The 25,143-nt window shown below is 36.8% G+C and overlaps 1 protein-coding gene across 2 annotated transcripts in view; it reads right to left on the bottom strand.

Annotated features, from left to right (window-relative positions):
* SLC25A21 (solute carrier family 25 member 21) overlaps nt 1-25,143 on the bottom strand; it is a 212,907-nt gene that overhangs the window by 72,414 nt on the left and 115,350 nt on the right. The window contains exon 1 of one of the 2 annotated variants that reach the window (XM_018082998.1): nt 2,005-2,038. The exons of the other annotated variant lie outside the window; for it this stretch is intronic. Coding sequence (XP_017938487.1) covers nt 2,005-2,006 — 2 coding nt within the window. The 5' untranslated portion in view covers nt 2,007-2,038. Of the gene's footprint in view, nt 1-2,004; nt 2,039-25,143 lie in introns of those variants that run through there. 2 annotated transcript variants of the gene reach the window in all.

The raw sequence follows: 25,143 nt of genomic DNA on the forward strand, positions 1-25,143 counted from the left end.
CCAGACTTACTCTTTTGAGAAATACAGCTAAATACCCTGCATTTGAAAACATCAACTCACTCACCCTTTCTCATTAACAGACAAACCATTTCAAAAGCTTAATAGCCAATACACATAACACAGACATCACCTACTATGCATATGCTGCTTCCATGTAAAGATTACTTTTTTCCTATTAAATTTTATGGCTAAGTGACAGAAAATGTACACCCTTAAACTAGCAAAACATGGCAATTCTGAGTTAGAGACTGAAACTCAACTCTTACCCACCCAGCTGTGTCCTGATATAACAGCTTATATGAAATCCATTATCAGCCAGTGCTGAGTGATCTCAGCAATTCTTAACATACAGTAGGACACAACAAGGCAAGTTAAGGATGAAATTTCCTCTGACGCACTATGACTTTCACTGCTGTGGTGACTTACAGTAAAACCAGTAATATTGGAACACTTGCATTCTGCCATACTGTTTATCAGAAATCGTGCACTTCCTTTTGTAAAAAGCATAACCAAAACTTAATCCCTTAACCTTAAGGAACATTTGCTATGTGTTCATATTGTTGCTTGCCAGTGTCTCTTATAATAATACATAAATACACATTCAGTAAATTTTAATGTAACACTAAAATTTATCCTACTAAGTGATGAGAAACCTTTGACGTCTGTGAATATACCTTATAATTCACCGTATGAAGGTAACACAAAAATAAAGGAAATCAGTTATCACAAATTCAGTGTAGTGGAAAAACAGCAGATATTTTCAGACTTCATTAGATCGATTTTTATTTTTCTAATAATTCATACTATTAACAGTTAAAAACAAAAACTAATGCTAAACAAAACTCAGAAGACTATACAATGCAGGTTGTTCACTGAGGTCAGAAGAATAATTTTGAGTATTCAAAACTGTGAATCACAGTTGTTGCTACAAAGCTGTCAGGATACTTCTTTTTCACAGACCCAAACAGGCAGAATCAACTACAAGTACTTGACATCCCAGTTTTAAACACTAGAAAATAAGACTTAATGCTGTAAGAGAAGCACTAACAGACTCTTGACAACAGCCTTGCAAGGCTGGACCTTTTTATCACAACACACTCTCCCAGCTGAAAAAACTCACTCGTTACCCAGGATGGTGTGGAAAAAAGATCGTTGTTGCTTCAGGAAAGACAGTTGCTTGGAAATTGGCATAAAGTGGTGCAAATTAAAAACGAACATTAGTTTTTTTCCCCCTAATGCAACCTAACTACTCCATAAAGCAATGCACAAATCGTTCATTATAATGAGTCATAACAATGATTTGTGATCTTCCAAGTTTTCATTTTATGCCCCTCTGTTTTTCCTTAAAGACAGGAGGATAGACAAAGACTGGAAACTTTGGGTCATATGGATCACAGCACCACTGCTATGTCTGGAATTTTCTTATAAATATCCTATTGCTCTGAGGTTCATAGGCCTGACTGAAACAGCAGGGACGATCTCATTTGTACTTTTATAGTTGTAGAGGGATTTGCAAGAGTTAACACAATTTTCCATAATATTTCTTACTGACTTCAGAATAAAGGGAGAGTTCCCTTTTTAATCAGTATCTGAAACATTGTTAAGTCTAAAGGGAAACAGGAATTCTTTCAGATTTAACAAGACTTTTCCAAGTGCTGATAATTTTAAAGGTACAAAACAAGGCAACTTTTGAAAAATACAGGGGATTTCAGCAAAGTGTTTGTGGGTAGCAGTCATTGCAGTAGTCTGGAGGATATACTTTTCAGCAGATTTTACTCCTTGTTTGCAGCCTTTTGCCTTTTGAGAATTATTTTTCCAAAATGAAGTGGTAAATTATTCCTTTTGAGTTCATAAAAATATTCAAATCTGGTAAGTATCATCCAGTTCTGTTACAGTGATGTCTACCTCAGAAAACAAACTGTTTCACTAACCACCAGTGGGAAGCTAGAAAAGCTCCTTTCATTTTGTACAGTCACAGAAGTTGTTTAAAGGCACTTTGCTCACATTCTTCTCCAGGCAGGCAGGCAGGCAGGCAGGCAGGCAGACTACGCTAACATGGCTGACATGACTCAGATATTGAGCCCTAGGACTGCAAAATAGGAAAAAGTCAGTTTGGATGTTATCCATGTAGTATTTCTCTGCTATAGGGACTAGTGTTTTGTTTCCTTACTATGTTCAGTACCTCTTCCATACATTCGCTTGGTCAAGTCTTCATAGCGCTACACGGATTCAGAGATAAAAGTAGCTGAATTACTGAATTGTTGAATGCCTACTGATACATAAAAAAGGCTTGTTGAAAAATGACTTTTGGAAAAACATGCTTCTGCACGCTTACACAGAATTAATGGGTAATTACTATATATATTATTATATATAACAAGTAGGATTATGCCTTTGTTGGCAAATTGCTATGCCTTGTCTAATGCCAAACTGAGTAAGAGTGCAATAAATAAAACCCTAAGTGTACAACATGCAGGCATGCCTCCTCTCTCCCTACTTTTCTTAGCACATATGCTAGCTAATGGGAGAGGCAACTATAAGGCTAGCTCTTTGGAAGAAGAACAGCATAATTTATCTTCTTCCTGAGTTATGCTGTGATTCTTTCAAAGATCTAGCTGTACAGTGGTTTTCTATGTGATGTAACACTGGCAGTAGGTTTAGCTGCTTTATTTTGGGTCTAATCTTTGTGCAATAAAGCACAAAGCATTATGTTTGTGCACATAAATAGGAATGCAAGGATCTGCAGGATCCAACTTTCCCTGCTATGGAGCCCGAAAGCTGCCCAGTCTCAAGTATGAGAAGGACCTACTGTACCTAAATGTTGCGGAGTACATTGGTATTATCCTTGTTAAAAATCTACAGTTTGTCCAACTTGTGTTCTGAAACTCTTCCAAGAATAAAGCTGACCTTAAAGGTCTGCAGAAAGGAATCTCCAATTTTATTACATGCAGGGGAGAGATTTAAGCCTTTTTCTGTTTCAAGACCCTCTTGAAAATGCAGCCAGCCAGCCTAACAGCTAAGAGATGTATCACCCGCCAATTTATTAGAGGTCATTTATTAGAGGTCACAAGATGCCAACTTGTCACTGGAACTGGTAGCAGAAACCCCAGTCTCAGAGTTGACAAACACTACTGTTTTTATTGCAAGAAGTTTTGACTATGAACCTGTGGTCTGGGAAAAGGGCAAATAGAGAAAGTCAATCACAGGGGAATGACTGATGGATGGATGTATAGAGAGTGAGTGAAACTGTGAAAATAGGTGGAACAGAAAAGAGTGTGGTGATGAAGAAAATATATTGAGCAGATTAAACATCTCAAGGCACACATTGGTCAAAATATGGGCAATATATCATTGCATCTGCTCCTTTCTTGTCATCTCTAAAACCTATAAACAAGCACTGCAACTCTGCACATTTCTCTATTACTGCATTCAATAGATAGTATTAATGTGATATAAATTATATCTGAATTACTATATAGTATTCATTTACTGTACCCTATGGTATCAAATTATAATCCTTAAATCCATCAGCTCCCATTAATAATATAAGCAACTTAAAAATACATAAGAAAAAGACCTTTTAACTTTACATGAGATACTTCTGTAGGACTTTCTACCCTAGGCAATAAACATTACAGTATATAGTTTTCAGAGGTTTCCTAGACTTATACCACATCTCATCTCTAATATCATGTGGCATTTCTAAAGTGTAAAGACTTTTTTAGGATCAAAGATACTCCTCTGCTCACTGTTCTGTTTAACATCAGTAACTGCTGTTTTCCTTCTCACCACTAGAGTATATGTGTGCACAGAAATAGCTTTCCTAAAATACACAGAGGAAATATGGTATGACTAGAGGAACTAATTTTCTTCTAAGGAATATGTGCAGGGAGAACGGTTCCATGTCTAGAACAACTGATAAAATTTATATCTGAAGAATAAGAGGGATGATCAGAAGAGTAATGTATTTCCAGATCTACCCATTTAATGCCCTCTAAGTAGCCTGCAAAATTCCTGCCCAGGATCAGGCCTGTGTACCAAGAATCACTTGACCTGCTTAATTTCTTGTCATTAGGTTTCTGTCCCGAGGGCTATGACTGTGTGAAGTTTCAATTAATATATTGAAGAAGCTCTTCAACATAGATGGTACTGTCAATTTCAAACATTTATTAAATAGCACTTGCTGCCTTCGGAAGGAGAAAAATTCTCAAGATGAGCACCAAAACTCAGCCTATAGGAGTTGATGAGCTCAGAGTAGATGAGCAGCTATGAGTGAGGAATCATATTCAAAAAATGCTGAAGAGACTGAATCAATCAGTAATAAATCCTTGACTTCTTTTCTCCTCAAAGTGAACTTTGCATACACAAGAAAAAGAAATCTCTTTCTGAAAAAACCCAACTGATTTACACGGTATTTACGCAGCTGATTCAAGATGTACTTTGCAAAACTCTACTAAAAAATCATTTGTTTACCTGAAACAAGTCCTCATTAGACTGCTAAGAAGCTTTAAAACAGAAGTCAGGGTGTGAAAAACCCCAACAAGCTACTTCATATATAAACCCAGAAACTCTAGGAAAGGCAGATATGATGATTTAAATGATTTTATACATGCATGCATACATATACTTGTCTTCCCTGTAATTACAAGGAATAGAATTTTCTGTATTATGAAAGAAAAAAAGGAAGAAACAATGGACAAATCACTAATTCTTCAAACTCCTTATTATGTTTGATATACACTTGCATGTTAGTTAAACAGACATAAATCAATAGATTGACATATGCCATAGAGTTTAGATACCAATTTAACACCTCTGCATAAAGTTAGAGAGGAGATTTATAAAATCGCTTTGAATTTATTATTTCTAGAAAGGGTAGACAAAAGTCTTTGAGGATTAATTTCATGCTGTGGGTTAAATTTCACTCTCATGATAGGCCAACTATTGCCTGGGGCGCTACAGATAATGAACCTGACAAGGGATTAGCAAGGAAACACTTGTGTTATTATAAATCGTGTACACTTCCCTTTCTAACCAACTTCATCCTTCATGACATTAACAAATTACACTCTTTGTCCATGTTTCAATATAATGCAAGGCTGCGAATGACCCTGAACCAATAGTACATTAGATAAGATCTTCTCAAGGTATAAATAGCTATTAAATTTGGTTGAAAGATTCAGACCTCCTGAAGTGAGAATGTAAGACATTTTATGTCAGATCTCTCCAAGACCCAGACAAAATCTCTTTTAAGAGTATCAGCTGATACAGTCTAAAATAGTTTCTAGAGAGATGTGGACAATGGAATTAAATGTAACAGAATCAGAATAAATTTTAGGGCATATTAATCTACCGCAAATAGCCTAAGACAACCCAAGCAAAGATGTTAATGGCTTGGTTTCACTGTTAACAGTGGATTTACTAAAGAGCTTAAACACATAATTAATTGTGTGCATATTAGACTAGAAGTTCCAATAATGATTTTATGCCTAAAGTCAGTTAGAATATCTATGATGAAAATATAGATGTTTTCTGTGTTGGATGCTTTCATCCTTTCTTTTTGTGAAAAACTTGAAACTTTTACTAGTAAAAATCATTTCAGTTTCTAGACAATCCATGATGTGCTGTGCTGGCATGCACTGGTAGTGAAATTGCATAATATTACAAGATTAAAGTAGAAATCTGACATCATGAACTGGATTCCTTATTTATATCCTACCATACAAACAGAAAGGCAAGAAAGAAGTCTAAGCTCTGAACCTTCTCTTTTTAATGCAAATCAGCTTAGAACAGCATTCCTTGAATTTTAGAGATGATAACATTACTGCTAATGCCTCCTGTAGAGAAAGAGAACCCTAAAAAGGGTTCTAGTAACACAGTTGCCCCTCTGTATCTTTCAGAGCAATCAAGCACAACCACAGAAAGCATGTTTTTGTACCCTATTACTTTCCCACCTCCTTTGAAGCCAAAGCCTTTTTGAGACCAACTATCTCCAGGGTATGGCACCACATAATTTCTAATCACCACATGCTAATCACCTATACTAAAATACTCAGAGATTTATTTATACTGGATTACAAAAGGCATTGACAATTTTTATTTTTATTTGTCTTGTCAAACAGCCTGGGCACAAATCTTTGCTAATGTTCCCTTAAGCACTCTGAGGAAACATCACCTGACAAATTGTTCCTGGACTCCAAAGGTGTGAGCTTATGATGTTGGAAAAGTGTCCAGTTTTGTATCTTTGCTCCTATTTCTGCAAGCAAGTGTGCTGTGCTCTCCCTCTGGTTACAGAATGCCATCATGAGTCATGGTGAGCTATGCCAGATGACTCGGACCTACTGCATGGCTGGTATTGTTCTTGTATGACCAAAACACAGAAAGAGGAATTTCACCATTGTGCTCTTGCAATGTATCAGTATAATTTTGTTACTGCCTACAGTATAAGATAATATATGTATTTGCTGCACTTCCCTCTTAACTTTCTAACTGGAGAGAAAATACCACTGTATTAGGAGGCTTATAATACAGAGTAATAAACATTTCGTGTTTTAGAATTTGCCATTCTGACTCCTTGGAATCCTATCAGGCTAGTCAGCTGCTCTCTTCACTTACCCATACAGCTGAGTCAGCTCTGCATTCAACAGTAAGACCAGAAGTTTGACCAAAATTATTATTAAAGAAGGACAAAAACCTCTTAGAATTACAACAAAGCATGCCCTTATGCTAAAGGAATACTTGGACAGTGTAATGAGTCCTATGGGCAGAGCCCTCAACGCTCCAGGGTTGGAGGTGCTGCAGACCAGACTACTAGGGTTCAGGTGGGCTTAGTACTGCGAAGATACTCAAGGATTGCTAACATATATTTCCCACTTAGGATGCAATTTGGTGAATGGTTGCTCTGATGGTAAAAGCCATCTTAAGAAGATCACTGCGTGTCGCAGACTCTCTGTTTTGCTGATGCAAATATTTACGATGTTTATGTAGTAGAGAAAAAACAAACACATACCTCCACCCTCTATGACCAATTTCTGCTATTAACCCAGATTGCTTTATTTTTCATGATGAATTCAAAGCTGCTCTTGGGTGGATGTACACAATTCACACGAAAATCACAGCTTCGCTTTAAGTAATTTCATTTTCCTGATGCATTTTGTTCTGTTTTCTACCATAGGATCCCATAAATACCACATTCAGCATAATATCTGAGAGGCATATCATGACATGGTATGTATCTCTCTGTCTCAGCATGTATCAATCTCAGATCCCCCCATCTAAGGGGGTCAAGAGGAAACAGAACAAGTAAAGAACCGCTGGCAAATGAAGTGGAAATGGAGAGGAAAAACCTGGGACAGGTTGTTCAAAAGGATAAAAAAGAGACACAGAGGGAACAGATTTGGTGGAAAAAGGCAGCCACTACTGTAAGGTGGACATAAAAATAAAAAAAAGACAGATTTTTGGACCTAGAAACTAAAAAAAAAGTAAGAAGAAATGGTAGGCTGGAAACAGACATAAATGAAATTATCTGGGCCGCAAGGATCTGCAATGATTTATGCACATACTTCATGATATGTTCTTTAATAAAAACCTTTTCATCATTTTCAGTGAGTAAGTGCTTAATGAAAATCATGTTCTCTGCCTCTGGGTAGTTTGTTTTTGGAAGCGGCAGGTTCATTCTGTGAAACTTCTTAGAGAAATCTTTCAACTTGAGGCATTCCCAAAAGACACAATTCTTAAGGCAGACATATAGAAATGTTCAACAAGAAGTTGATTTTTTAAGATCTCTTTCTCCTTAAGTTCACAGGATACATGTTAGTCTGCAAATGAATCAGGCTGCATCAGGAATAAGGGTGTTGAAGTTGGTGTTTAATATGCAGAAGGAGTTAAATGTAGTCATGTGGCCCTTGTTGGTGAAGAGACACATTGCTATGGATTGTGCAACTTACAGTTTCCTGAAAGCTACTGGCTATAAATTCAGACACATTAAGTTCACTTAGGATGTAACAATAGTGTACATTTCTCAGTTGGCCATTCCTTGAATAAAAAATCTTAGGTCAGCTTAAACCAATTTCATGCTACACTTCTAACGATAGAACAGTGCACATTCTACTTTGCATTAAACAATTTACATTCACATCTGTCGCATATTACTTGTTGCCTCTTTCCCCCCTTCCCTGAGGGGAGCTTTGTCTTTTGACAGCATTTTATTGTCTGTACTTCTGGCTAACTCTTGATTTATAAAGGAATAATTACAAAAATATTGAAAATTTATTTCTAATTTTGATATTTCTATTTAATTTTCAGTGACTGTGCCTATGGAGGAAGAAGTTAAAGAAAATCCTACCAAAAAGTGGAGTAAAAGAAAGACATATACCTGATTACTATCACCTGCTTTTATCACTGAAGCTGAATTAGATGTGATGGATAAGAACTGTAACTATCTTACTCATAAGAGATCTGCCACTAGTTGTCAGCTGGCCAAACTGATATACTGAGGACTTTCTATTAATATGTGGCACATACAGATGAGATCAGCAGGAAGATGCTTTTTATTTGACAACCAGGTGACAAAGACTCTCATTAGGAGATGAATCTTCAATGATTGATACTCATCTCCAGTCTAACAGGCACTATAATCCAACAGGCACACTTAACTCTAAACAATTTTACAATTTTATATAAACACTAAACCCAGTGACTAAAGAGAAACTGAATAGAATTAACATGTAAATTGTAAGTAATGAAAATGAAATATTCAATCCTTTATGCCAGGTGGTAATAATCTACCTTGTGAACATTTTTGTGTCAGATTTTTTCAAATTCACAGCTAACTTAAACTTTGAAAAGAGAAGAGCTAGGCATTGCTTGACAAGCTGAATTAATGTGTCTATCAGCATTAAGCCCATACTGCACAGTGACATCTCTCCAGTAGGTAAACTGCCTCTGAGACTAATGTGTCTTCACTTATTACTTCACTCCTTTTTGGCTAAGCTCTGAAGTGCCAGGGGATACAAATGATCTTGTCTTCAAAAAAATTTAAAGCCTGCTGTAATACAGAATGGAAAACACAGAGAGCAAGGTCTCGTCAAAATGGAAAATCAACAGAGAGTGTCAGGAGGTAGAGCTTGCTGTCTGTAATGTGATCCTTCCACACACCATAATCTCCATTTTATTTTGCCTAATGAGGCAGGAGTTAAAACAGTTGACCTGATCAAATTCAGATGGCAGGCCTAGAGGATGAGCCCCCTGCTGCACTCTTGTCCCGACACCCTTTGTTACCTCCAAGTGAGCTGAGACCAGGCTGTGAACCATGTAAATAGGAGGTTTCCAGGTTAATGAAAAGCTGCAACACCCTTCTAAATAGGGAGAGAAGGTTATACTTTTCTAATCCAAAGAAAGTTTCGTGAACCTCAGCAATAAAGTTTAATGAATGCTGGTCAATTTGAACCTTGCAAATAGAGACTGGACAAAGGCTAATATTTTCCTGAAAAAAATTCTATAAGCACTGTTCAGCATATATTATTAGAATAACATGAATGTGTTTTCTCATGACAAATTCAAATATATCAATTAAAAAGAGATGTCTTGGGAAAAGGTAGTTAATGGTTCTTATGAACTGATGTTTTTATTAGGTGATGGCATGTTTGCTGTTTCATTTCATTACTCATCTGCCAAGGAGTTTCTTTCAACACCAAATCAGAATCTACATGCTACAATCATGTAACACATTCAACTTCAGTCCATGTGCTCCAGCTGCTGACAGAGATAAATCTTTAGAAATGAGTGAAACATAAAAAATTCTACATTATCTTTCAGCATGTAACATAATTTGCAGTCTTTTACACAAAGGAAATAAAAATTGGATTCACCAACTATATTCTTACATATCACTTGGAAGATGAGACTGTGTTGGACAGTATGTCCTTAGTGTCTACTGAGAGGCATGGAGAGCCAGGGAGTGTTAATTTGGGCTTAGTGAACACACAGTTTTTATTCAATTTTGAGTGTGATGGAGGGTAGACAAATGTACTCTCAAAAGATCACATAGATAAATGAAGTGGATAGGATATAAATACAAATAGCCGAATGTGTCTCTGGAGTTTCATTAATAAGTTTGAATACATTTCCTGGTTTGGGATGTCTGAATTTTTTCTTACATGAAGCATTCGATATTAAAAAATATACATACTAACACACAGAGAACACATTAAACTGGACAAGCAAGACATTGATGCTTGCACCGTCCAAAAAATACGTGTGATTTATGCTTGGCTTGTGCATTTACATTGTTTTAACTCTACTGAAAATTTATAATAATTTTATTTATCTGTTTGAAAGAAAAGTGTGACAGATCTCACATCTGTCACGTTTTAGGCTTATCTCCTGTTATTCATTTGTTACCTAATGTATTACAACTTTGTATTCAGATATCACTGGACTGTATTTTTAGCCTGTTTTTCCTTTCCTCAATTAGGCATTTGTGACACCACTTTTCATACATTCCAGTAATCAATTCCAAAGCCATTCATCAGGATTTCAGAAGCCACTCTTGAAAAATTAGATACATGTGCTCAGCGTAAATGGGAATGCAATGATTTATGACACAGGTCATTTGGAAAACCCATGAGTTCTTCTCCAGTGACACGCCAGAAATCAGAACTATTACTATAGGGCTGTGATCTGTTTATTATACAGCTTATGGGAGTGTACCATTTCTAACTAATTTTTAATGTGTTACATTTTTTCTGGTTGATTTTTGAAAACAAGATTTATAGTTGTTTAGAGTTTGACAAGAACAGTAAACTGCTGGTTTAGTTAATATGTTTTAAAACGGATTGATTAAACTATCAGTCTGTTTGCACTCAGTGTTCAAGCAGTACTATTTTAATTGCAACTACAGCAGTCAGCAGCTCTGTAAATCATGTGTTATGCATCCCTTGGATGAAAAAACCACAGATGCTCAATCTAAATGGCAAGGAAGAAATTAAATTCCTGGGTTCTCTTCAGTTTACAAAGGGTGGCAATCATAACAACAACAAAAAAGGGTGTTTCCAGAATTCCATGATCTCAGTTACCTGCTCAAGGGAGGGATAAGTATGTTCCTGAATCATCCAGCTCACAAAGCCTTGTCATTGCATCTACTAGAAAGGTACTTAATCAGCTCCTTCCCACTGGCAGTATGAGAGAGAAAAAGTAGCTCCGTCACAGACTCAGCACAAATCCAATGAGGTTTTTTTCATGGTGCTTACTATATCAAGATAGCCAGTGAATTTTTTACTGCTTGGCATTGGCACAATTTCTAACCACTGGTTAAGGGTAAGTTTATAGAAAGTATCAACTAAGTAGTTTATAGTATAGGTGCAGACATGGCTTTATCAATAGTACAAGAGGGTTATAGTCCTCAATTCATGCTACTTCACATAGCATAAAAATTCTGGTTGCCTGACACACAAATGCCTATGCAGATAAGCACTACAAACATTCAAGCAGAGGGCATATCTGCCATTGTGAATGTGGGGATTAAGCTGTGCCTAGCAAGCCTAGCTGAGGCAAGACACTACAGCGGCACTGAAGGGCTCTGCCTTTAGGCTGAGTCAGAATCTGTCCTAAACTGCAGCAGTCATGTTGGAATTAGACATGCACTAAAGCAGAACCCTTGCATACATTTTAAGTATTATTCATCTTATTTACATTCTGACATCTTTTATTCAGGTGTTGATTTTAAGTCAGTCAACTAGGCTCTCTGCAGAATCAGTGCAGAGGCATGCATCTCCAAAGTCCAATTCACCCCATCCAAACATGGGTATCCAGGACCAACGGAATTACTTGTCCTGCATAATTGTTCCTCTCTGTCCCTTGACTATAGATGGAGGTGTCTACCTTTGATACACTGTCAAGGTTCTAGCAAGTGCCCTTAAAGAAGAGGTACACATTTGTCAATGGTCTGTTCTCTTAGTTGGCTCTTTGCATTTTCAACAGTATCAGAGATATTTCAAATGGAAATACAAGAACTTTTCAAAGTTGAGAGTAGGTCACTTAAACTTGGCAACAAACTATTATCAAGTGTCCTCAGATCCACAACCATATGCAGAGGGCACAGCATAGCTGTAGGTGTCTCAACATTTTGTGGAGGTCACCACAGGAGCAGCAATGGTGAAATTTGAATAGGCCCCTTTGGTCTGCTCTCTTTGCCCACAGGACTGCAATGCCTGTGGTAGGTTGTGATCTTTGGATTTGTGATATAATCCAGACTCTGTAGGATGACAAGGAAAGGAGAGGAAGGTCTAGGGTAGGGGCAAGGGATAGAAGGAAATTCAAAGGTGGCAGACTCAGCACCTCAGTTGTTTGAGCACCCACAAACGAGTACGTGAACAGGTAGTTAAAATAAAATCAAAGGTGTGTCATACACAGTCTTTGGACTTCTCCACAACCTATGATTGTGGAAAAGATCATGGGAAAACCCTAAGATTGTGGAGAAAATCTAAGACTGTGGAAAAGAGAGATTAAATAACAAAACTGTTGATGAAAAATGCAAGAGAATTAGATGCCAATATGTCTTTTACTTTCCTTAATCTGAGAAAAACACCTATGAAACATGAAATTACTGAATTTAGTTCATTAAAAACTGAAAACAAGTCTGCCAATTTGATTAAAAACCAAATTCAGAAGCACCCAGTCGCCAGGGGGAGAAAACATTTTTTCTCAATTTTGTGGGTCTGCTCTGAAGATGGCTTGGCCCCTTTGTGCTTTGCTTCTGACCATCCCACTCTCTTTTTCCCCATCGTCAGAAGTCAGAGCTGAGCTGACTTCACATGCATAGTCTTACTGCTCCACACTTCTGGTGGCTCTCCTCCCTCCTGAAAAATATCAGGGTAGAAAAGCCTTGTACTGGCTCAGGAAGGTCTACAGCTCCTGCAAAAGGAAACTGCAATAAGATTGTGCTAATATAAAGGGAGAATCTAAGCAGGAAAACAAGAGGCAGGAGTTCTGGGATAGTAGGGAAGAAGGGGTTGTGCTGTAGAAGATCTATGCCCAAGAAAAGAACCGGGTCTCTGCACACTCAGCACCACACTGTGCTGTGGCCTCGGTCATAGACTGAAACCACCTTGGGTTAAATTTTGGCCTTGTGTGGAAGGAGGAGAGGGAGTGAGAAGGGGAAAGAGAGAGGAGGGGAAAGAAGAATCTTACCTATGACCCACAAAACCTGTTGAAGCCCACATCCAAAACATTTCACAGTAATGCGTGGTACAACTTTTTGCCAATGGTGAAACACTGAAATGAGTTCACCTATTGCTTGTCTATTTCTGCAATGCCATTCCACTCGTCTCTTCCCTGTCATTGTTTTAAAGGACTTCAAATTGCATCAATAACATCATATTTAAAGATCAGATTAAAATGCTCAGATATTGTAACACTGTACTGCAGTTTACATATGCAATGACTGGAGACTTGTTTAAATGCAAGGAAAAAATATTTCAAAGTAACTTCACGAGAAAGTGCAACCTACTATTTATCTACAATATTAGTTTACTCTGTGCTTGATCCAGAGAGACTGCAACTTTGCAATAATTTTTGGTTTGAATGTCAGAAAATTTAGTTCTATATGTAAACAAATTTTTTTTTTAATTTGTATTTTTTTACTTTAGTTGCTCTTAGTTTAATTTCTTTTTTCATTTTCTTTTTTTTTAATTTTTATTTTAGTTTAAGACAGTAGGGTTCATGAGCTGAAAAGAGAAACACAAATCTGTTATCAGATTTTACACAAATGGTAAGACTTTATTGGCTGGCACATTAGACCAGAGGATGGTAAAGCAAAAATACTGTGAAACAGGAGTCAGGATTTAAGCTGCTAGGTTTTCCAAAGATATATATCAATAATATCTTAAAGTAATTTTGATTTTAGAAAGTCCTCAGATTTAATGTAAGAACTAAAAGAGTTGCAAAGGATGTGTTTACATTACTGGACAATAGATTTTGAGAAAATAATAGGGAAAGCAAAAGCTTTGCAAAAAAGTAAAGCAAACCAAGGAATTAAGTCACTGCTTCCCATGGACAGACAGGTGTTCAGTCCCCTCCAGGAGAGCAGGTTCCCATCACATGTAACGATGACTTGGGAAGACAAACATCACCACTCCAAACATCCCCCACTTTCCTCCTTCTACTCCCCACTTTATATACTGAGCATGATGTCATATGGTATAAAATATCTCTTTGCTCAGTTTGGGTTACCTGTCCTGGCTGTGTCTCCTCCCAGCCTCCCATGCAACAGCAACTTCCTAGCCAGCATGGCAGTATGAAAAGCAGAAAAGGCCTTGGCTCTGTGTAAGCACTGCGTAGCAAAAATATCTCTGTGCTATCAACCCTGTGTTCAGCACGAATCCAAAACACAGCTCCCTACTAGCCACTGTGAAGAAAATTACCTCTACCCCAGCCAAAACCAGCACAATTGGCTGTTACAAGCATCTTTTCAAACCTTGTCTCCCACAAGCTTCAATCATGCTCTGAGTACAATATTTTCTAAAAGCATATGCTTTATAGTGGGAAGGAAAATGCAAAATACCCAGATCTACCCACGAATGCTAAGCAGATAAGAATATTTTCAAAACTTTCACTACTGATAGATACTTGTTTTTTCTTATGGTTCTGAAAATGACTCCAAACCACGAAAGACCAAGAATTGCACACTATATGCAAGTCTAACATGTAGTCTGGTAAGGCAGATGGATTTTTTGTTTTCCACCACGATCTAAGAAAAGGAAAAATTCTGTTGTTGGGATAAACACTGATCATCATTGATGATCATGAGGTATCCCAATTTAAAGCCACATGGACCCACTGACCTGAGCACTATGAAAATATGTCAGGCTTTGTCTTGAGAATCTACCAGAAGAGGTGAAAGGAACTCTACCGCAGTAACTGTGTACTTCACAGATTCGTGCAAAAGGTCTTGATCCTGGGATGGCACAGTGAAGATTTGAACAGAGGAATATGGAAGGAGATTCTTCTTTTGACACTTGTCAAGAAATGAAGAGGAATATGAAATGGTCTGAAGAACAGGACTCTACTGTTTGAAGGGTGTAGAGGTGATGCTGAAACAAACAAAAACTATAGTCAGTATCTGCAGTCACCAGGCCAGATTCAGCACCCCAAGGGGCAATAATATCTTTTGAAAAAGTAAAACTGATTCAGCTTTTTTTGCCCTACAGTTCAACTAAAATGATATAAGGGTCAAATGCACGCAGGCACCCCCAAAATACTAGGGAGTGAAAGGACTTAGGAGAATTTATTTTCAAAAGTCTAGAACACTGAACATAATGGCACAAAACTGCACTGGGCCTAGGAAAAGACACATCTCCTGTTCTCAGGGCTTTTATCATCCCTGGCCACTCCAGCCTTCAGACATGTCCATAAGAACTTATCTTTTCTCATACCAGGGAGAGATTCTCTGGAATGCAGGAGCAGAAAACATCTGAGAAAGATTCCTCTTTCCAGACAGGAAAGCTTTCTTAAGCAAAAACCCCTAATCTAATAGTAAAATCTTCCAGAAGATTGTAGATCTTCTGGAATATCTACACTTACAATGAGATCCAGCAAAAAAACTTAATTTAGAATACTAGTTTGGAATTACACTCTTGAGGGCAACGGTTGAAGTGTCAGTTCAATTTCTGGCACTTCAGTTTATTATACACATACCACACAAATGAAGGTGCAGGAATACATCATAGACAGTGCTAAAAATTAAAAATATTCTGTATCTTGACTACACATGATTCTGCATCTGCAGCATAGATGTAAATATGGCAATCATTTCAAGAATGGATCCATTTGACAAAGATTTTTTTATTTTTTATTATTCCTGTGGGTAGAAAAATGTGCTTCCATCTCATTATTTGGATAAGGGGAGTTGTAGTTGTTGAAGAAATGAGAGGCAGAGTATTAGTGGCTACAGTACTCTCAATAGGATCTGGCAGAGACACATTCAGTTCTTGCTTTTTTACAATGCAGTCTTTAGTTGAATCATGCACGCATGTGAACGTGCTGGAGGAACGTCTTATTCGAATCTTATATTTTTAGTTTTGCCTAGAGCAGTTTCTGAGTTTTGAATACCATGGAGATGCAGAAGTCAAGGCACCTGTGTAGGTTTTGGAAAGGTCAAGACTTGTGATTCAGGAAGGAGGAATTTCAATTGGTTCTCTCACTTCTTAGTTACGTGCTATGATGATGAGGTTATTTTCTATTCCAGATCAGAGCTCCCTCCGTCAATTTGATCTTGAAATTAAGAATTTATTACACGGTTTCTTCATAAGTATTTAAATATATAATTATTGCACACATTAATTTAAGTTAATTTCAGATAAATATTTCCCCAAAGGCTTTGAAGTTTTTAATTGAGTCTCTGGATTAGCACCTGAATACTCAAGGAGCATGTGACTGCTGCTGAGTCCATCGTACTTTACTTCAGTGACCATGAAAATGAGGACAAATAGATCAAACTATGGTGAGCTTCTGTTTAACTACATGACGGAAACCAGCACAGCTGGAGGCAATTCTTAACAAATTGATCAGAATTCCTTTACTCTAACTACAGCTTAACTAATAAATAGACTTCCATAATTTTCTGCAATCAATCTAAATGTATCTGCAAAAGAAGTGAAACATTTGATCATGAAATGTTCACTAAATCGTTAAGTATGTAACTTTAAGGAACTAATGTAGCTTATCTTTCTGCCAAATTGGAAAAGAATAAGTGTTTATAATAAAAACTTGTTAACTAAGTAAACTCTATAGAAGACGCATGTTCATAATTAATTTCCTATGCAACAAAACCGGTGGTTTTTTCTTTTCAAAATTCAGTATTAACTTCGGCTACCAGGTTCATTTTCTGGTTTTGGTTCTTTGTTTGTCTGTTTAAAGACATTTTTGTATCAACTTCTGGAACTGGGGGTAATCTCACTGAAAATTTGAAAAGACTGTACACGTGTTGCTGCTCTGCTTTTGCCATTTTTTAAAGTAAGGACATTTCATCCAACAGTACAGACATTTTCCTGGATAGATCTGTTTCTTTAAGGGGTTTTTCAAATATTCTGTGAACAAGACAGGTCTTGAACTCCCTTTGAGCATAACAGGCACTTGAAAAATCTAACGAAAATACACTTTTAAAAAATGTAATTGATCTGGTTTTCACCCTTTTCCACAATTCTGCAGTTACAGACTGGCAAAATCCGAAAGCAATAGAAATGTCCTATTTGCTAAAATAAATGAATACACGGAACTCTTTTTTTTTTTTCTCCTTTCCTAAAAGACCATATTGCAATCCCTCCTAAGGGACAAAAAAAAAAAAAAATAACAAGAAAAAGATGGAGTTTGAACTCAAAGCAAACATAAAAGCTTTACTTACCAAAAAAAAAAAAAAAAAAAAAAAAAATAAAATCAATTACACACCCCAATTTGTTTTCCAACCAGCCAAAGGAAAGCCTGGTTAGCATGTTGCAGGATCCAAACACCTTGGATCTACGTGTTTTGCCAAAGTTTACATTATGCCTATTTCTAAGAAACAAAATAACAATTAGAGACACCTGTTAAAAGTGCCTGTGCTCTGTTCACACTTCATGTAGTATCTTAAAGTGACAGCATATTAAAATGTCAATGAAATTCTTTTCCATTACAGAAGTATTTATAACAACAGAAAGTGCAATTAAATTGTCTGCTCCTAAGTACTTGTACTTAACTTGCTTAGCATACAAGAAATGTACTAAAATACACTGGTGTAGAAGGGAAAACGACTGAAAATTTAATACTCCAAAACACACAATCATAAAAGATATGGACAGAAAAAAATTAGTAGTAAGATTACCCTCTCCCCAGAATTTTAAGTAGTTATTAAGCACATAATACATTTCTTCTATAGATAGTCTGGCAATTTTAGATGTATAGGCCCGTGTTGTAAAGGGAATATTGCAGATAAAAGAAATGCAACCATGGTGAAATTACTTATTCAAAACTTTGCCTTTAATTATGTTCCCACTATACAACTTGCAATGAAACATTCTTTAATTTTGACCCCTCCAGCACAGAAATATGTGCCTCACTCAGAAGTTTCTGAGTGTGAACTAAGCCACATTATGGACCATACCTGAGAAACAGAGCAAGATAATACACCATTACTACAGATCATTTTTCTACAGTATCATCCATACTGTGAAGGTGCATCTACAGTATCTTCACTGTTAAACAAAGTTAAATGAAACTTCCAGCTTGACAAAGTGGATTGCTGTGGGACAAATTAATATTAAAAAAGTTGGTTAATTCAGAAGAAAATTCCAACAAATACCAAAGTTTAAATTTATAAAAACTGAACTCCTAACAAAACCTGGCTTAAATATTCCATGTCATGAACTCAAACCCATGCAGATGGTCAAAAGAGAGCACCTAAAATACTCCAGCCCCATTTCAATGTTCAGTGGAGTATGAAGGGTGCTGCAGAGTCTTGTGGCCGTGGCTTAGGGAAAGGTAAAATTTGACTGTCCCTTAGAAATATTTCCAATTTTGCCATCTATCTAAAGTCACAGACATATGAACTGAACTTCCAAAAAAATCTCATATTGTCATGTCAAATTATCCACCAATATTGGGTGTATTTAACCAATTATTCTGAGCTACAGGACTTTGTGTAATGAATTTAAAAATGCTGTAATCAAGGGTATATTACTTTTTACTCACCTGTCCCGACATACTGCCCCAGGTTACTATTTCATAGTGGAAGGAACAAAATTAACTGTCCCTCAGATATTTTTGCGCACAGCTTTAGCTTTAACAGAAGCAATGTCAAATACAAGTCTGTAAGCTGTAGTACATGAAAAGGTAAGACATTTTCATCTGTATCCCTTCTGCAGTTTCACACTAGCTTCCAAAGCAGTAGCTTCATCATTTTGAAATCGGAAAAGTTTACTGAAAATTCTGATTGATGTATCTTCAAAAGACATTTTCTCCTAACATATTTGTCCTTGCTTTCTGAAATATGACTCATCAAAACTTTAGCTGACCAAATTTCTCTTTATTCTGAGTTTTATTATGCTCTGGACAAAAGTCCTGGTTTATTTTTCAAATATGGAAGCATTCACATACCAGTATTTCAAGAAAGCTGTCTGTTTAGAAGCTAACTTGTCTGCAGATAGCAAAATAGCCTTTTTCCAAAGGCTTCTGCATATTTGTTCACATCAATCGAAATTGGTACAACTGCATAAATTGTGTCTTCCAAGAGCACCCGTGAACTGGCCTTGTGCTGTACCAGTTTTATGATTTGTCACCCAAGACTGAAGTTTACATTAAGTAATGTGATCAAATGGGAGAATGACCACGGGCCAAGCTTTTCAAAGCTGCCACGTGTAGTTCCACTGCACTCAGGTTAGCCAAGAATAGTGGAATTGTTGTAGCCCCAGCACTCATAACGCAACTCTGTTCTAATTGGCGCAGAATTCCTATTAGTCACAAGGGTCTGTACTGGAAGCCAAAAAAAGCTGCAATGTAAGAGACATTCTGACCATTAACTTCTTTCCAGAATTATCTATTCCCATATAAGAGTTTGTGAGGAACAGGTGAAGCAGAGTCATTAATGCACCTCTACACCACATACCACCTAAGGACTTCTGATCCATTAAGAAAATTTTTCAGTGCCAAAATTTTCTTCCATGTCCTCTGAGCTGTCAGAATAGCACAAAAAGACAAGAATAAGATCATGCCCTTTCTATTCAACTGCTCTAAATGCTTCTGCTGTATATGTTTCTACAAAGGTTACAAAGTGAGTAAGTGGAAATGGCATCATTAATGCATCTAGTTGATCTCAAAATTTGGTGTGGCCAATCAAGAAACGGTTTCATGTACAAAGCCTCCACAGTATTATGTATGAGAAGACAAAAGATCAGAAGGCCATCTGTCCTAATATCTAGTCCTTGTCAACAGTCAAGAGAGGATCATCAGGCTGGTGTATGGCAAGGTGACAAGCATTCAACTTGTGTTTTCCCTTTGTATTTCCAGATGTCATGATTCCGGAGCTTGAGCTTCTTGTTAAGTATATCCTTTCTCTCTCCTGTGTGAGATCATCTAACTACGGGAACAAGTTTCATATATGGCAGCAAAACTATTTGCATACACAGGTTTACTTCACAGCTAGGGCAGAACTTCATGTTCCACTTTTCTCATGGTATTTATCAGAACTGACTGAAAAACTCACACATCTGCCTGGAGAAAGAGGTCTCCGTTCACTTTCTTCCATATTCCTCCCTCTCCAATTACACTTGTTGCTGGGCAGTTTGTTCTTTTGTTTTTTCCTTCCCAATTTTCTTCTCCTTGTTGAATTAGTTTTTGGCCAAATTAAAGAGCTGAATTTGCTAAATATAAGGCTGGAATGAAGGAGTATGAGGGTCTTTTTAGTAGCCATGAATTACTATATCTGCTGAAGCTGTAATATGAAATTTCAACCCTAATTACATTTTTCACAGAAAATCAACAGCCTTTTGAAATGCAATCATTTGTCATGGCATTAAAAGCAAGCAAGTTTTGTAATATTGTGCAATTTTATTAACAAGGGACTTCAAGAATTCTTTATTCATTCAAATTGGGCCAAGTATTTAGACATTTGAGTTAAGTATTGCAGAGTTGATAAATGAATACTTTGAAGAATAGAAATTAATATACCCATAATTTAAATGGTTTGATGCCTCTGGCTTTAGGTCTTCCACAATGATTTGAACTGAGTTCGCCTGAAACAGAACAGGGAGGTTTCTCCCTCTATTTCTTCTCCCCTATTCCTACTCCTTTTTCACTGTGTGGTCCTGATCCTTTCTCTGTGATAGTTCTGATGCCCACTGAACCCTTCTGGAAAGCTGATTCAATTCACAAATTCATCAGGAACTGTGCCAGTTAGGCTCATGGGAAACCACAAGGCCTACAGTTTGTGTAAGGAGGAGCACTGTTGTCATGAGGGAGATAAGCATCTCGTCCTTTAAGCAACAATGAACAACAAAGTTGGAATTTCCTGTCTCATGAAATTGAAAACTAAATTTCAGTATATTCCTAAATTTCCTGAGACATATTCCATATACTGTTACAATGCATTATCTGTATAACAATGGAATTGTAAGCTGTTTCCCTCTATGTCAAATTATTCAGATAATATAACAATTTGGCAAGAAAAATAAATGTATATGAATAGCAAAAGGATGTATTGCTATTCATTTAAAAATGCACTTTTCAATGATTAAATCAGGAAAGTATTTTACTTATATAACATTGTTGCATAATTTTTATTCCCCCAGTGACAGAACTCAACTTACACCTTCAAAGGAGCATATTTGCCCATACTAACTGGACCTCATTTTCCTTTTCCTTTTCCTTTTCCTTTTCCTTTTCCTTTTCCTTTTCCTTTTCCTTTTCCTTTTCCTTTTCCTTTTCCTTTTCCTTTTCCTTTTTTCTTTTCCTTTCTCCTTTTCCTTTCCCTTTCCCTTTCCCTTTTCCTTTTCCTTTTCCTATTCCTATTCCTTTTCCTATTCCTTTTCCTTTTCCTTTTTTTCTTTTCCTTTTTTCTTTTCCTTTCCCTTTTCCTTTTCCTTTTTTCCTTTCCCTTTTCCTTTTCCTTTCCCTTTTCCTTTTCTTTTTCCTTTTTTCCTTTTCTTTTCCTTTTTTATTTTCCTTTTCTTCTCTTAGTTTTTTTATTTCCCTTTCCTAATTTGTGTTCCAGTTTAACAATTTCAGAACTATTTAATTTGATCCTTTCGGTCTGTACCTGTCTCACTGAGGAAAAAGTACCACGAGAGAACAGAATAATCTAAAGACATGCTGTCATATACAGGCACTTTTCCCAATCAAATTCCCATTTGTCTTGTTCTGCTTCCTCCCTTGTACTGTCTCTGATGGTCGATTGATTCAGCTCACTAATGTGCTATAGAAAGTACTATCCAATGTTCCTCCTGGGAGAAACCATCTTGATCTAAGTTGCTACACCTCAGCAGATGCTGGATACAGTATCACTGGTAGCACTCAAAAATGTATCTCCCTTCTCTCCATTACAGACCCAGAACTACCTATATACCTGTGGGCACTTGCAGTACTTTCTCAACACTCTACTGCAGACATGTATATGGCAGCCAGTGAACAGGGGATGCATTTTGCCCCTGCTCTAGAATTAGGGAAATGGATAAAAAGGTACATGGGATGACAGTACTTTTGTAGTTACAAAAAGTTAGTACTGTTATGGATCAACAATCCATTACTGGGATACAGGAAAACTGGGAAGGTTACAGCACCTCTGAGGTACAATCCCTTCTGTGTGTTGCTCTTCAGCTGGTGCCGTTGAGCTCTGCCCTTGACTCAACTTGGTTGTAAAAGCGCAATCTAACCCACTGCCTTCTCACCAGGGAGTCATCAGCTTACTACAACATTGCAGCAGCTAAAAACTTGCAAATATTTCCTTAGCTTTCTGTTGTTTCTTTTTACTCTCTGGAGAAATAAATTCAAAAGACAACTCAATTGTGCCAAGATTATTTTGGAGATGGTATTTTGCTTGCATCCCACTCAACATGAAGACTCTTGTTTCTCAAAACCCCCTCTAGACCTAGAATACACACTGATGCATCTGGTCATAAAAACATACAAAAAGCATAGTTCATAAAGATACTATCTCTCTTTTTATTTATTTATAGATTTACTTGGCACTTACTGGCCTAATGCAGTTATTTTAGGGACATACTTAAATACAGAAATAATGGCCAACTTCTCTGAGAGAATTATTGGCATTGCTACAGTTACATTGTGCTTCCAACACATACAGCTTTATTCTCTTGTATCCATAGCTTTGAAAATACAAGTAAGTAATACAAGTTCAAATACAAGTAAGAAAAAAAGAAATGTAAAGAGGTAGAAAAATTATTTTCTGTTCATTGTAAATGAAGATATTAAACAGTGATTTTCCATACTTAAACTATCTTTCACTCGTAGATGACCAAATACTAAATACTAATACAAATGACAAAATACTAATACAATAAACATAGGAGGCTCCTTCCTTCCTTCCTTCCTTTTTCTTCTTTATCTTTCTTTTTAAAGCGGTTAGTTCTTTCTAAAGTGGTTCCTTTCTTGTTTTATTTTAGGCATGTTCCATCCATTGTTAGAAATCAGTCATGACAGTGGTCTAATACAAAATTTTTGTCCATGGAGAAATCAGGCATGATCACGGTCTACCCTGGAATGTGATCTTAATGCTTAATACCGCTGACAAATCATTAACATCTGTTAATAACTCACTCAGCTGCTTTGTTAGGTTGTTTTTAAAAAAATCTTATGTACATCATAGATGTCTCCAACTCATAGCCTAAGTAACCTTTCCCAGCTGCTTAATCCTTATTTAAAATATCACTTTAAAATGTATACATTTTTAAACTATCCCATTTCTTTGTCTCCAGACGAAGTAACTGTGCTAACATCTGTTCAGTTCCACTCCCCAATTCCCATCTTAAATATTTATTTTCAGCATGTATTTTTCTTGTAAATAGAATCCCATGTATTTTCTCACCTCCTAGTCCTTCAGTTTCCCATTTCCGCTCTTGCTCTCATTCCACTCTATCCCTCATGGTTTCTTTTGACTGAGTATATTTTAAATACAGGAATAATACAGAAAAAAAGATTTAAAAAGCTTCTTTGATCATCTCACACTACTTTAGGCTTGCAAAAAAGAAAATGGGGGCATGCCATAAATCTACTATATCTCCAGGGAATAAACAAAGGCAAAGGAGAACAATATACAGTCAAGGGTGTGTAGGTAGTTGTTAGGGATAAAACTATGTAATGGAAATACTGGAACATCAGAAAATACCTTCTGGCTGTGAAAAGCAGTAGGTTATGCAGGAGCCTTACAAGGGAATTAGAGGGGGCTTGTCAACTGGCACATTTTAAAACAGGTTGGGCAAAAGCTGTAGTTTGGGACCAAGCGATTGGCAGAGGAGAGAAAGAGGGAGATGAAAAGGGTGAGGGAGAGGCAGCTGAACTCAGCAACAGGATAGGAATTTCTGAGTGCTAGTGCAGCATGGGCAGAACATGATGGATGCAGGCTGTAACATCTCATTTGTGAACTGGCCATGATTTTAAGTGCTGGTTCTACTGAAGTGGTCTAAACTGTCTCTAGTACAGTCCCAGATAAAGTGCTAGCAGTCCTGGTACCATTCCTCATTGCCGTGAAATAGCAGATGAATAGGTGAATAGATGTCACATGACCAAAATAAATAAATCAGATTCATAAATGATGTACAGGATAGTCCACATTGCATTGAGTACGAAGAGTCTTAATGGTATTTCTTTCTCACTGTTAAGAGTATAAGGGGTAATATACATAACTCGAAAAAGGTACATTACCATAAGTTGTAGTAATTCCCTTTTTTCTGACAGCAATATGATGGCATACCCTGAGGCTATGGGAATCTAAACAAATAAAATAATTAAACACATCTATTGTATTTAATACAAATCATAGCACACTGTAATACTATAGGGTATTTTCTTTACAAATACGGCTGTATTTTTCCCGGTCTGTTAGCTAACCCACGTATGCAAAATGTTTCAAATTGAATTTAATTTTTATAATGAAAATTTGGTCATAGCTTCTGACTCATGAAAACATCCTGATTATCTGTAAATATCTTGAGATACTATAAAGAGAATCCAAGTGTTTTTATACTGTCTCTAATTTCTTTGGTAGCTTCTAACTAGAGAAAGCAACAGTAAAATGAGTATATTTTAGCAAGTATTCAGTCCTAGGTTCTCTCCCTTTTCTGCCTTTCCCCATCAGATAGTGTTATGAAAAAAGAATTATTCTGTCATATCTGTAACCCATGGTATGATTCTTCACCATAATTACAGTTTTAGAGCTCTTCTGTCAAATTTTCCTGTTCTGTCTAGCAGAGGGCTATTTGTACCCTCATATTATAAAAGGAAATATTTCCATAAAATTAAGACAAAAACAAGAAGAAAAAATTTCAGAGCTTTCTTGGATTTAAACTGCGAGTGCAAAATGTGCAGCCCATGAAATCACAAAATGCAGTCCACACCACTCTCTTGCAACTGCATCATGTGTACACAACTAATCAACTGCAGGTT

Source organism: Manacus vitellinus, unplaced genomic scaffold (assembly GCF_001715985.3).
Source record: "Manacus vitellinus isolate BGI_N305 unplaced genomic scaffold, ASM171598v3 scaffold_6_pilon, whole genome shotgun sequence".
Lineage (NCBI taxonomy): Eukaryota > Metazoa > Chordata > Aves > Passeriformes > Pipridae > Manacus > Manacus vitellinus.